This window comes from Mytilus edulis, chromosome 12, assembly GCF_963676685.1.
Source record: "Mytilus edulis chromosome 12, xbMytEdul2.2, whole genome shotgun sequence".
Lineage (NCBI taxonomy): Eukaryota > Metazoa > Mollusca > Bivalvia > Mytilida > Mytilidae > Mytilus > Mytilus edulis.
The window spans coordinates 21,741,361-21,754,218 of record NC_092355.1 but is presented as its reverse complement, the minus strand read 5'-3'; the positions used below and the strand labels follow the sequence as shown (position 1 = coordinate 21,754,218).

Sequence of the window (12,858 nt, the reverse complement as noted above, 5' to 3'; positions counted from 1 at the left end):
TTTAGAAAAGGAAAAATATAGAAACATACATTTTAAATAATACGAAATCTTTAAATATATATGTCATCTTCTTTAAATCAATTATACAAAGCGTGCCTTCAAGGATTTGTATATGAATCAAGCAAAGCGTGCACAACCCATATACAATTTATCTTTTACACATTATGACTTAAAAATGATCGAGCTTAGATGACCTTAGATGGAGAGTTCCTTGGCACTCATACCACATCTTCTTATTTCTATTGTTTTCTTCTACAAAACGAAATTGTTGCAGCAAATTATAAATCAAATTTTATAGTCGATGCCCGGCCGGGGGCGAATAATCTTCAATAAATGAAGAATAGATAAAAACTTGAGCAGTGCATGAAAGACTTTCCGTGTCAGGTGAAACTTGTTGGTTTTGAATATTAGTTTAAGTATTTCCTGTCAATATTTCCCGCAACATTTTCCATGTTGTCATCTGCTAAAACACCAATATTAACTAGATTTCATCTACAAAACAGAAGTATTCACACACGTCCAGTATAGACGAGTATATTTATAATTTTTCATTTTTAATTAATTTATTTTTAAATGTTTCTCAGTCACTTGACTTTAAATTTCCATTTTACAGTTTTACATAAAAAGTTGAAAAAAACAGAGGATTATTTTCAATTTTGTTTTTTTAATGAAAGGCCCCACGATGAAGTAGTTATTAAATGTAACCAAAGCGTCATATTTATTTGGACTTAAAGAAAAGAAATTTCTGCAAAGGTTAAATAAATTACTCAGAAGTTGAAGAACCCTTTCGTAAAATCAATCCTTTAAAAAACAAATATAAAAAGTAACTATTTGAGTATTTCATTTTCAAAGTATCTTCTGTTTTGCTTAATGTTTACCTTAGACAATGACTCTTTTGTTGGAGGGGTGGGGTGGTGCATGTTTTTATATAACCACAAAATATGGGGTAGAGGGTGAATAAGATTGTTGGAGGGGACAATTTTTTGTCATTTCAGATTTCAGAAATTAAAAAGAAAATTTCTTCAAATATTACTATTTTTTTTTGCCAAATTACAATCCAAATTCATCCTATGCTAATATTCACATTGTCCATTTTTTGCCCCAACAGTTCAGGGTTGGACCTCACCGATCGTATCCAGCTGCGCTCAGGGAAGCAATTTATTTTTTCTCTTATGTTCTATTAATAAATAAAAAAATAACTATTTTTCAGAAAACATACAGGACCAAAATTTATCTCAAAAATCATTGTTTCTATTTAGTTTTTTTGTTATTTCTAAACACCTTAAAATGGAAACAAACTTATTTACCTTCTGTATATATTATTGTTTGAAATAATTTTGTAACAATTTATATTGACCCTCCCGTCCCCCCTAAAAAAATAAAATATAAAATAAAGGATAAATGGTTATAACTGTTAACACTAATAACACAGTTTTTTTTACCATTTGCAATGTTCAAAGTCATAGTAAACTTTGTCTGTCTGTCCGTTAGCCAGTCAGTTTTCTGATTTTTTTTCTTCAAGATATTGATTTGATATTCAATATATATCTATATATAATGAAATTTACCAATATCTTATACTGCTGGCTTTGGATCATAATGTTGCTTTGGGTCTGAATTATTTGCATCAGCATTGAAAATATAGATAAAACCACAGTATATATATTCAAAATATAAGGTCAAACTAGTCAGTACAAGATAAAAATATTATTCAGAAAAGTAGTTTGTCCAATAGCCAGTACAAGATAAAAATATTATTCAGAAAAGTAATTTGTCCAATAGCCAGTACAAGATAAAAATATTATTCAGAAAAGTAGTTTGTCCAATAGAAAGTACCAGATAAAACAATAATATTAAAAAAAGTAGTTTGTTCTGGCAATAGCCAGTTAAAGTTATTTAAATTCGAAGAGTCTACATGGAGTATTAGGACATGTTGGATTCAATGAACCATTTATAACAAAATGTGTGCATATAGTAAAATCATTATAATATAAGAGATGAATGCAGTACAATATGAACAAATTAAGTTGGGAATGTTATCAAAAAGATAAATTGGACATAAAACCTTTTAGAATAAGTTTACCTGGGTCTTAACTCTATCTAAATTTCCAGGCTTGTTAAAAATACCTTGTTATGGTAACGAAATCACCGACTTAATAATTTACCAGAAACAATATGGATTACTTTCAAACTTTTTTTATGCAGAATATTTTTAAATTTATGTCTTGCAGAAATGTAGTCTTAGGAACAGAAGAAAGAAAGAGTTAAACATGAAAAACAAATATGTACAGAGAAAGGTGTTCAACTTTGCCTAAGGAATACAATCTTTTCAAAGACAGATGTTGGTTTGACTGGTAGTAAGAAGAGTATGACATCATCACAGTTAGTCGAAAGCCAGTTACTTTGCCTGAGGCCGCAGGTGGAGGATGGTACAGCTCTTAGTCAGAAAGATATAGATCTGTCCCAGAGATCAGACAGTGTTATATTGATTGAGGAGGGGATTATTAAAAAGGAACTTGGTGAGGGCTGGAATAAAACATATAAAGATCTAATACATGTTATACATAAAAATCTACTTAACCAATGATTTAGTGGACAAGGGGAAAGTCTTAATTGATAATAATCCCAAATTATGAAAAAAATACTCTGTCTTAGGCATGTTAGGTTATAGTTCTGTTTTGAAGGGAAGTTAATTTTTTTGTAAGAAGTTTAAGGTTACACCAACTTTTAAATAGAGCTACAGATGTTACGTAACATAGTTATTTTGGAACTCAGTGGTCTTTTGGTCCTGTATTTTTTCAACCATTTTTAGTATTGGTTTGGCTCATTTTTAGCTCACCTGTCCCAAAGGGCCAAGTGAGCTTTTCTCATCACTTGGCGTCCGTCGTCGTCCGTCGTCGTCGTCGTCGTCGTCCTGCGTTAACTTTTACAAAAATCTTCTCCTCTGAAACTACTGGGCCAAATTTAACCAAACTTGGCCACAATCATCATTGGGGTATCTAGTTTAAAAAATGTGTCCGGTGACCCGGCCAACCAACCAAGATGGCCGCCATGGCTAAAAATAGAACATAGGGGTAAAATGCAGTTTTTGGCTTATAACTCAAAAACCAAAGCATTTAGAGCAAATCTGACAGGGGTAATATTGTTCAACAGGTCAAGATCTATCTGCCCTGAAATTTTCAGTTGAATCGGACATTTCGTTGTTGGGTTGCTGCCCCTGAAATGGTAATTTTAAGGAAATTTTGCTGTTTTTGGTTGTTATCTTGAATATTATTATAGATAGAGATAAACTGTAAACAGCAATAATGTTCAGCAAAGTAAGATCTACAAATAAGTCAACATTACCAAAATGGTCAGATGACCACTTTAGGAGTTATTGCCCTTTATAGTCAATTTTTAACCATTTTTCGTAAATCATAGTAATCTTTTAGAAAAATCTTCTCCTCTGAAACTACTGGGCCAAATGTAACCAAACTTGGCTATAATCATCATTGGGGTATATAGTTTAAAAAATGTGTCCGGTGACCCGGCCAACGAACCAAGATGGCCGCCATGGCTAAAAATAGAACATAGGGGTAAAATGCAGTTTTTGGCTTATAACTCAAAAACCAAAGCATTTAGAGCAATCTGCCATGTGGTAAAATTGTTTATTAGGTCAAGATCTATCTGCCCTGAAATTTTCAGATGAATCGGACCACCCGTTATGGGGTTGCTGCCCCTGAATTGGTAATTTTAAGGAAATTTTGCAGTTTTTGGTTGTTATCTTGAATATTATTATAGATAGAGATAAACTGTAAACAGCAATAATGTACAGCAAAGTAAGAACTAAAAATAAGTCAGTATGACCAAAATAGTCAATTGACCCTCTAAGGAGTTATTGCCCTTCATAGTCAATTTTTAACAATTTTCTTAAAATTTGAAGATTTTCAATAACATTTTCCACAGAAAGTACTGTTATAGATAGAGATAATTGTAAGCAGCAAGAATGTTAAGTAAAGTAAGATCTACAAACACATCACCATCACCAAAACACAATATTGTCATGAATCCATCTGTGTCTATTGTTTGATATTCACATAGACCAAGGTGAGCGACACAGGCTCTTTAGAGCCTCTAGTTGAAGGCTTATGATGACCAATAATTGCTAACTTCTACCTCATTTGGTCCATGGTGGTCATTTGTTTCATTGGCAATCATACTATAATATATTACATTTTGTACTACAATTTAGTTCTATATACATTTTGTAGCTTTTTAGGCTATTAAAAAGTCAACACTGTTTAAAAATAGAAATACATCAAAAACAACAAAACAGCAAGGAAAAATATTCATAAGTGCAAAGTATTTGTAAAAAACAAATCCAAACAAACAAACAAACACAAAACAACAAAACAAAACACAGAAACTTTATATTATAAGGATAACATTCTTTCTTTTCACTAAGTTGTATACTGCTTCAACAACTTTTGAATTGGAATTACGTTTGTTTTATACTTTTTTAATTTTTTGATTTCTGTATTTTGAAAGATGTTGATGATTTGAGTCAAGATTGTTCATTGTTAACGGAACGATTACCAGATGTTATCAGCCAACAACAGATGAATCATGTGGATTGTTTAAGGATGAGGAACAGCTTAACAGAAATCCTGGAAGAGGTCAAGCTAAGACGGGTTGGTGTTTAATTAATTGTAGATAAAATTTATGGTGGGTTTGTACTATATTTATTGGGGAGAAACTGAATGGTTTGGTTTCAAAACTGAGCAGAGGTGGATTTAGAGGGGGGGCCCCCCTTTTTGGAAAAAATTTGGTTGCCTATATAGGGAATCATTGAAGCTTGACTGGAGCGGGCCCCCTCTTAAGTCAGTCAGTGGGCCCCCACTTATGAAAATTTCTGGATCCGTCACTGCTGAGCATGGAGGAAATGAAAAAAAAATGGAATAAACCAAAGGGCCATGCAAAATTATTAAGTCACAACCTGTCAAAGAAACTGACAGCAGCATATCAAAACAGAAAATAATGAAAAGATGCTCAAGTCTGAACAATATCAACGTCAAAAAATCTGAGCAAAACTGCACACTACCCAGAAAATGTACTGATTTGTTGTCTGGTATGCATGTACTGATTTTGTGTCGTGGATGGAAACCCCCTATCCAATTTTTCTCTTATGTTCTTTCTCATTAAATGTTCTTTCATTAAATTAAACTTTTTTCATATTTTTTATATCGTCGCAGAACAATGATATGGAGAATGAAGAAAGAATTAGACATCTTGTACAGGAAAAATATGAGATGGAGAGAAAACTGGTATTTGATAATTAGGGTCCTATTAGTTTCATTCTACACATTTTCATGATAAGTTACAAACTAACTTAAACTATAGTGCTTATTAGTTAGTTTTATTTCTGATATTATTTCTTTGTCTGGCATTTTTATGTGTTGATAAATTTATATCTGTTTTCTTGAATTAGTACCCAAGAAGAAAAGTAATCCATGGTACGTTAACCCTTTGCGGTGAGTGTATCATTGAGGATATACAATGCCCATGGCGAGTGTATCTTTCAGGATACATAAATATTGTCCCAATAAAAGCCGCAATTTTACGCTATTTGTCGTTCTTGACAGTTGAGATCAATGTTTCAAATAAAATCTACGATATCTGAGGATATTATTTCAGTTCTTCAACAGCATTAATAACATGGTGAAAGGTAAATAAATCGAATCGGAAAATTTTATTTTCTAAAATTAGAATCGGAAACACGTATATATCAATAGAGAATACTTACTGAAAAGCCTTTTCTTAAAATCAAAATAACATAAACTGTTAATACATAATATTTTCGTGGATATAATTTTTATGGATTGAGGAAATTTTGCATTTTCAGGAATATTTGATTTCAGTTTTTTGCAAAAGGGCATACCAAATTTATAATAAGATGTGGTATGAGTGCCAACGAGACGCATGTAGAAAATTTGTACAAAATTGATTACTTAAGCTTGTGATTCACATTTACCATTGAAATCCAAGAAAAATTGGTATACTTGATTAATATAAAGAGTTATCTACCCTTAATCTCAAGTCTTACCCCTTAAATAAATCTTTCTTTGTTTCAGGATGGAGAAAAATGTCATTTTGCCTCCTTGTCAGAAGAGCATGACAAGAAAGTTGCTGAAATTAAACGTCAGTTTGAAGACAAAATTAAAGTTTTACAAGCAGAAGTTGTAAGTTTTCCTGAGGGCTATTCCATTAAAATATATGTGGGAGGGTAGGAAGGGACTTTCAAAATATCCCTACAACTAATAACCATTTTAGATAGTTTTACATAATGATAATAGACACATACTGAAAAAAGACCCATGACCCACATTCCATTATTAAACTTTCCTTCCGTAACCCTCTTTCATACATTTTATTGGAATAGCCCTGAAGTATTTGGTGATATCAACTGTTATATAAAGATAATATTTTCATGTTACTGATTTTTGCTATGGTATATACAAAGCATGTTACCGGTAATGTTATTATATCTGATGTAAGGTTAGGCTAGGTTACTGCATGCATATGAAAAAGCTGTCTGGGAAAGCAACTTCTCCAGGGTCATTTAAAGAAGTATCAAGCGTATCGTTTACGTTGACGTATCCGCATCTGCAGATTTACCAAAAAACAGTGTGTGATCCCGAGTTTTAACTTTATGTTCTTTCAATAATGCAATGAGTAATTTCTAATGCAAAAATTAACAAAACAATTAGAAAATATCGAGTTTTTGTGGAACATGTAATCCGACTTTTAAAGATATTCCGGATAGTTGGAACAGATTACAGGCATGATAGGAGTGAATACGGTAAAATCGTTTATTTGTGTGCTAACATGTGCTCACGTAGAACCAAACTGTTATTTGGCGAACAGAGTGATACTCAGTACTGTTTTATTAAATGTACATGTATTTATATGACATCCGAAGACAACTCGTGTTTCTATTACCTCTTATGATAACATCGCAAATGAACAATATTCAAAGTTCCTTACATGTATATAAGTAGTACATTTGATTTTTTGTGTTTGTTTATTCATGTTAGATCTTGAAATATTTTTTAACTAGATTATTAAAGGATTGTGAACGATATTCGTGTACCTGCCCTACATTGGCTCCTTTTTAAGGGCATGTAAAAGTAGTTGATAGACCCCCTTATTATTATTTTTACAAAACACCACTATTGCAAATTTTGAAAGTGAATGTTTGATTGTTTCAAACATAAGGTGTTCTTAAGGGCATACGATACAGTTACAGGGGAGGTAATGACGTTGCTAACGTAAAATGTTATTTTCGCGACGTCAAACTATGACATATCAGGAAAAGATGCATTTTTCGACTATTTTTTATCATTCAAACTGATTTAATTTGAAAACGAATGCATGGACCCCTATTTTTTAAATCGACATTTTGTTTCATTTTGCAGGGAGATTATGTAGACCAAATTTTATAAAACTGTAAATAGAGGATTTTTTTTAATTTTGATAAAGATACAGCAAAAAAATACGATTTTTCTTAATTCATGACCATTTGATAAATATGAGTTATTTCTGAATAAAAAATGCATATTTTTTTAGGATACTTATAAAATAAAAAAATTACAAATCATCTAACAAAAAACAGTTTTTGTTTATCTTTTAAAACAAAAAAGTTGTGGCATTCTTTCGAGAGGAAAAATACGGCCACAAATCCGAATTTTGAGCAAATATACAAAATTTCGACCTGATTTAACTCAAAAAGTAGCACATGAAGGTATATTTTTTATTACATATTTGATTTGATCAGGCAAAAACTAGCCTATATGGAAATTTTCATCATACTGTAAATACAGGATCAAAACTGTATCGTATGCCCTTAAGCTCGGGATCACATAATATTTTTTGATAAATCTGCAGATGCGGATACGTAAACGTATACGATATGGTTGATACGTCTTTAAATGACCGACCTCTATTATAAGCTTTGCATTTCCTGAAGATTTGGATAAAAAGTAAAGGATATTCTTATTATAAAAATACACATGTTTTATAAAAAAATAGTTATTCAGTTGTATAAATTATATTTTTAGTTTAATTTCAACATACATGTACCTTCTTTTTCAGTTGCAGTTCAAATGTAAAGATTACATCTAAAAGGTTATAAAATCATAATATAAATTGTCAGGAGTTGGATCTCAATGACTAAACCCAACATAAAAGTTTCACGAAATAAAATATTCACAAAATAAAGTATACCAAGTAAAGAAATTGAGTATTTCCGAAATTAAGTATTTACAAAATTAAAAATTAGCAAAATTAGGTATTCATGAAATTCAGTTGGTATACAGTCTACCTATTGAATAGTGTCTACCTCCTTTTCTATTTTTAGAAACAGAACCAAGTGTTTAAAGATTGTGGACAGAAAGAGACAAAGTCACTTAAAGATGATATAAGAAGCTTACAGGTTTGGAATAAAAATCAATCAATGATGATGTGAAAATGACATGAATAACTATCAGTTATTAGATTGGTTGCAGAGAAATACTGTGATATGCTAGTCAAGTATAAATAAATATTGCACATGTGATAAATCCTGATTTTTCATTTGTATACATCATGCAACAATAGGTGTTGTTAAAAATTATCACACTTGTTAGGAATGAATTGCATTTAAATGAATTGAGAATGTGTAGTAAAAGAGGTATAACAGATACCAGAGGGACATTCAAACTCATAGATCGAAAATAAACTGACAACGCCATGGGTTAAAAAAGAAAATACAAACAATAGTTGCCAAAACAGAACATAGAAAAATAAAGACTAAGCAACACGAACTGCACCAAAAAATGGGGGATGATCTCAGGTGCTCCGGAAGTGAAAGCAGATCCTGCTCCACATGTGGCACCTGTCGTGTTGCTCATGTTATTACAAACCTAGTAAATAGTCTAATTCAGTAGGTCACATAACTTATCAAAGAGTTCAGTTATCAAAAAATGTCAACTGGAAAGTAAAAGATATTGATTTAAGAGTAAGTACATAGGGTATGCTTGCCAATGAGACAACTATGCATGTATATCCACCAAATTACAATTGGTGTGGATGTTACCAGACATATGTCATGATGCAACTTTAAACATTGAGTAAAACCTTTACCAAATAACCAGCTATAAAAGGTCATAACATGACAAAATGTAAAACAATTCTAATGAGAAAATAAAAGGCCTGATTAATGAGCAAACAATAAAAGAAAGACAACTATGACAGGCAGCTACCAACAACCACCACTGAATAACAGTTTTTTGACTTTTGACAGGCACATACATGGATAATATAAAAAAGAAGATGTGGTATGATTGCCAATGAGACAACTCTCTACAAGAGACCAAAATGACAGAAATTAACAACTATAAGTCACTGTATGACCTTCAACAATGAGCAAAGCCCATACCGCATAGTAAGCTATAAAAGGCTCCCAAATGATAAACATGTTTATTAGTGCTTAACTCACTCCAAATCTTGGTGAGTTGCAGTCATTCAGAAAGAATGTTGGAAACTGACCAAAGTGTGGAAAATTGAGTTGGATAGATATTATTTTCCGATTAAGTCAGATCAATCGCCATGAAATTTGAATGGGCCAAAGAAATAGATATGCTATTTATTAGGAATTCTTCTGAATCTTTTAACCGACATATCAATTGTTGTAATAACTATTAAACATAGTTTATCAAATATTCAACTTTCATTTATTTTGTAATACAACTCTCATTTATTTTGTAATACATTATATTTTGCTGGTCTTGCTATAGATAACAAATTACAATTTAGAGAAGAAATTGAGAGAACAAGGGAGAAAACTCCAGCTACAAACTTCTTCAACCAATCAGCATCTGAAACAACTGTCGTCTGCTGAGGAAAAATTTCAAACTATTTCGACATACTGCAAGAAAATATCAGAAAGTCAAGACAGATTGTCCAGGAATGGTAAGTCTGCATGTTTTAATCTTAAAAATCTTCCTACACTCCTCCCCCACTATCCCCTTACAATCTGCATGACAAATTAGGAAATTATCACCAAAACAGGAAAAGATCTGTTTAACAAGGGAGAAAACTCCAACTTCAAACTTCATCAACCAATCAGCATCTGAAACAATTGTCGTCTGCCGAGGAAAAATTTCAAACTATTTCAAATTACTGAGAGAAAATATCAGAAAGTCAAGAGAGATTGTCCAGAAATGGTAAGTCTGCATGTTTTAATCTTAAAAATCTTCCTACACTCCTCCCCCACTATCCCCTTACAATCTGCATGACAAATTAGAAAATTATCACCAAAACAGGAAAAGATCTGTTTAACAAGGGAGAAAACTCCAGCTTCAAACTTCATCAACCAATCAGCATCTGAAACAATTGTCGTCTGCTGAGGAAAAATTTCAAACTATTTCAAACTACTGAGAGAAAATATTGGAAAGTCAAGAGAGATTGTCCAGGAATGGTAAGTCAGCATGTTTAATTTTAAAAATCTGTCAAACACTCTATCACTCCTCCCTACTGTCCCATTAGAATCTACAGGGCAAGTTAGGAAATTATCACCAAAACAGGAAAAGATCTGTTTAAGGTGGTACCTAACACTACAGGGAGATAACTCTGTAAAATCAACTAAATGTTTTAATCACATTGTATTGTTAAGGAATTATTAAGCTTAATAATTGAAATTAAGTGTTTGTCAAACTGCTATGTAGCCAACCATTTTTTTTCTGAAAAAGTGATTGGTTCATTTGTTTTGAAATTTTTATATATTTTTGAAAGGGTCGAAGTTAATATTTTGTCAAAATTTAATGAAAATTAATCAAGCCAAATTAATTTTAGTCAAGGTGTTGGGTACCACCTTGAAGATACAGAAACCTATGCTCTTCTCTATACTGAATTATAAAGAATCTCCAGTTGTAATATTTGTCAAATAAAGCAAAAAGAAAATTACATCTTATCCATGACACCAAGGAATAATCTTTGACTGGAAGACTGTTAATCGAAACCAAAAACAGTTTTCAACAGTCTTTTCAGCAAAGTCTTGATTTAACTGAAGAGTTTGATTTGTACATACTCCACAGTATCGATGAATCAAATGTAAATGCATACTGATTTTGTTATCTGAATTTTTGCTTTGAGTTTTTAATTTTTTAAATGACTATCTGAAAATACATTGATTTTTTTTTAGTGGGGTTTGGGAGTGGGTGAAATTACATTGATATTTTTTTCTTGGTGATTTTGTAGGGGGGAAATACTATTTATAGGAAATCAAGATTAAAAGAAGTTTACGAGTTTTATTAAATTTGACTACAAAATGTGCATACTTTTCTGTTTTGGCTTGTGAAATTATATTCTATAGACTTTTCTGTTTGGACTAATAAAATTCCATTTGGACTTTTCTATTTGGAGAAGTAAAACACTTTTGGGGCTTTTTTTTGTTGGAGTAGTAAAATCCTTTATGGGCTTCTCTGTTTGGGATTTTAAAAATTCAGTTTGGGCTATCAATTAACATTTAAGTTTCTGAAAAAGTGGTGCTTGATTTACAGGGTAAAACACTTGGTTTCAAGCACTGCATTAAACTGTATCATTTTCAATAATAATATACTCTAGTCAGGAAAATTAAAGTTTTGGTTTTAGGACATATGATATAAGAGATTCATGAAGGTTAGGTTGCTGTCTCTTTGACACATTCCCTATGTCCATTCTCAAATTTATGTACCCTACAAATGATACTAAATTAAAAAAAAAGTTGTTTAAACACAAATTTTATAATTTATTTGGCACAGATGCAGTAATGTACATAATCTGAGAAAGCACTGTTGTACAAAATAAATGCAAAGAAGCACACAACATAAATACATATCTTTATTATCTCTAGATCTATTAAATCAAGATTGATTTGAAAGAACTATGTAAAAGTTTGCACCAAACTTGAATAAAAAACGCACATCTAGCAATGCTTTTTGAATATGAAAAAGAATGTTCATTTATGATTATGATTATACAGTAGATTCCGGTTATTTGCATAGCCTATTTGTCAAACAAAATTATGCAATAAAGCGGAGTATGCTTATATCCGAAATGCCAAATGACAGAGTCAAATAACATCGATAGAACAGATCAGTAAAAGAAATCCCTGAAGAAAGATGAATGTCTGTAATCCACATACAATATACTGAATGATGATTTATTATAATAAAATTTTTATGTCTACTCTAGTGTCATATGTGTTATTTTATTTTGTTTCTTTAAATAAAGATTATAAACACATTTAGTTTTAGTTTATTTGCATTCAGACTTTCCTTTACCTGGGATACGAAAATAAACTGTTCTAAAAATAGATTTGTTTCTATGACCCATATGTACAATGTACATTGTTAGGCTTTGATTAAAATAAACTTTTAAACAATACTTCACAGTTTATAATTATTTTAACAATAGATGTGTAATGAATTGCTGTTGATATGCAGTTGGGCACTGAAGTAACAACTTGTTAGTTTCGTATATGCAAAGCAGTAATGGTGGGGTCCTGTACGGGTTAATTGCTGGACACAAGTGTTGAAAGTGAGAAAATATAATAATTAAAAGTAAATGCTCTTTTCATAAAATATTAAAAACAAATGATTGATGTATAAAATTCTTTAACCATATGTAAATGCCCTATAATATTAACATTAATACAGATCACCCCAAGCCCAATAGAGTTCACATTGGTTATGATCAATAATTAGCAGGAGTTTTTGTTTAAAAAATTAACCCCAAATGTAATCTATGGACAATTGTTTAAATCCAATCAATTATTAACACCCTTTGAAGTAGAATGGTCAG

General features: G+C 31.3%; 1 protein-coding gene across 2 annotated transcripts in view; it reads left to right on the top strand.

Moving 5' to 3' along the window:
• The first annotated feature begins 417 nt into the window (after positions 1-417).
• Positions 418-12,858, top strand: part of LOC139498011 (uncharacterized) — a 156,895-nt gene continuing 144,454 nt past the window's right edge. The window contains exons 1-7 of one of the 2 annotated variants that reach the window (XM_071286301.1): positions 418-532; positions 2,232-2,519; positions 4,528-4,670; positions 5,232-5,303; positions 6,111-6,218; positions 8,396-8,470; positions 9,813-9,987. In XM_071286301.1, the coding sequence (XP_071142402.1) occupies positions 2,369-2,519; positions 4,528-4,670; positions 5,232-5,303; positions 6,111-6,218; positions 8,396-8,470; positions 9,813-9,987 (724 nt within the window). In that variant the 5' untranslated portion in view covers positions 418-532; positions 2,232-2,368. The remainder of the gene's footprint in view (positions 533-2,231; positions 2,520-4,527; positions 4,671-5,231; positions 5,304-6,110; positions 6,219-8,395; positions 8,471-9,812; positions 9,988-12,858) is intronic. The other variant, XM_071286302.1, reaches the window with a different exon arrangement.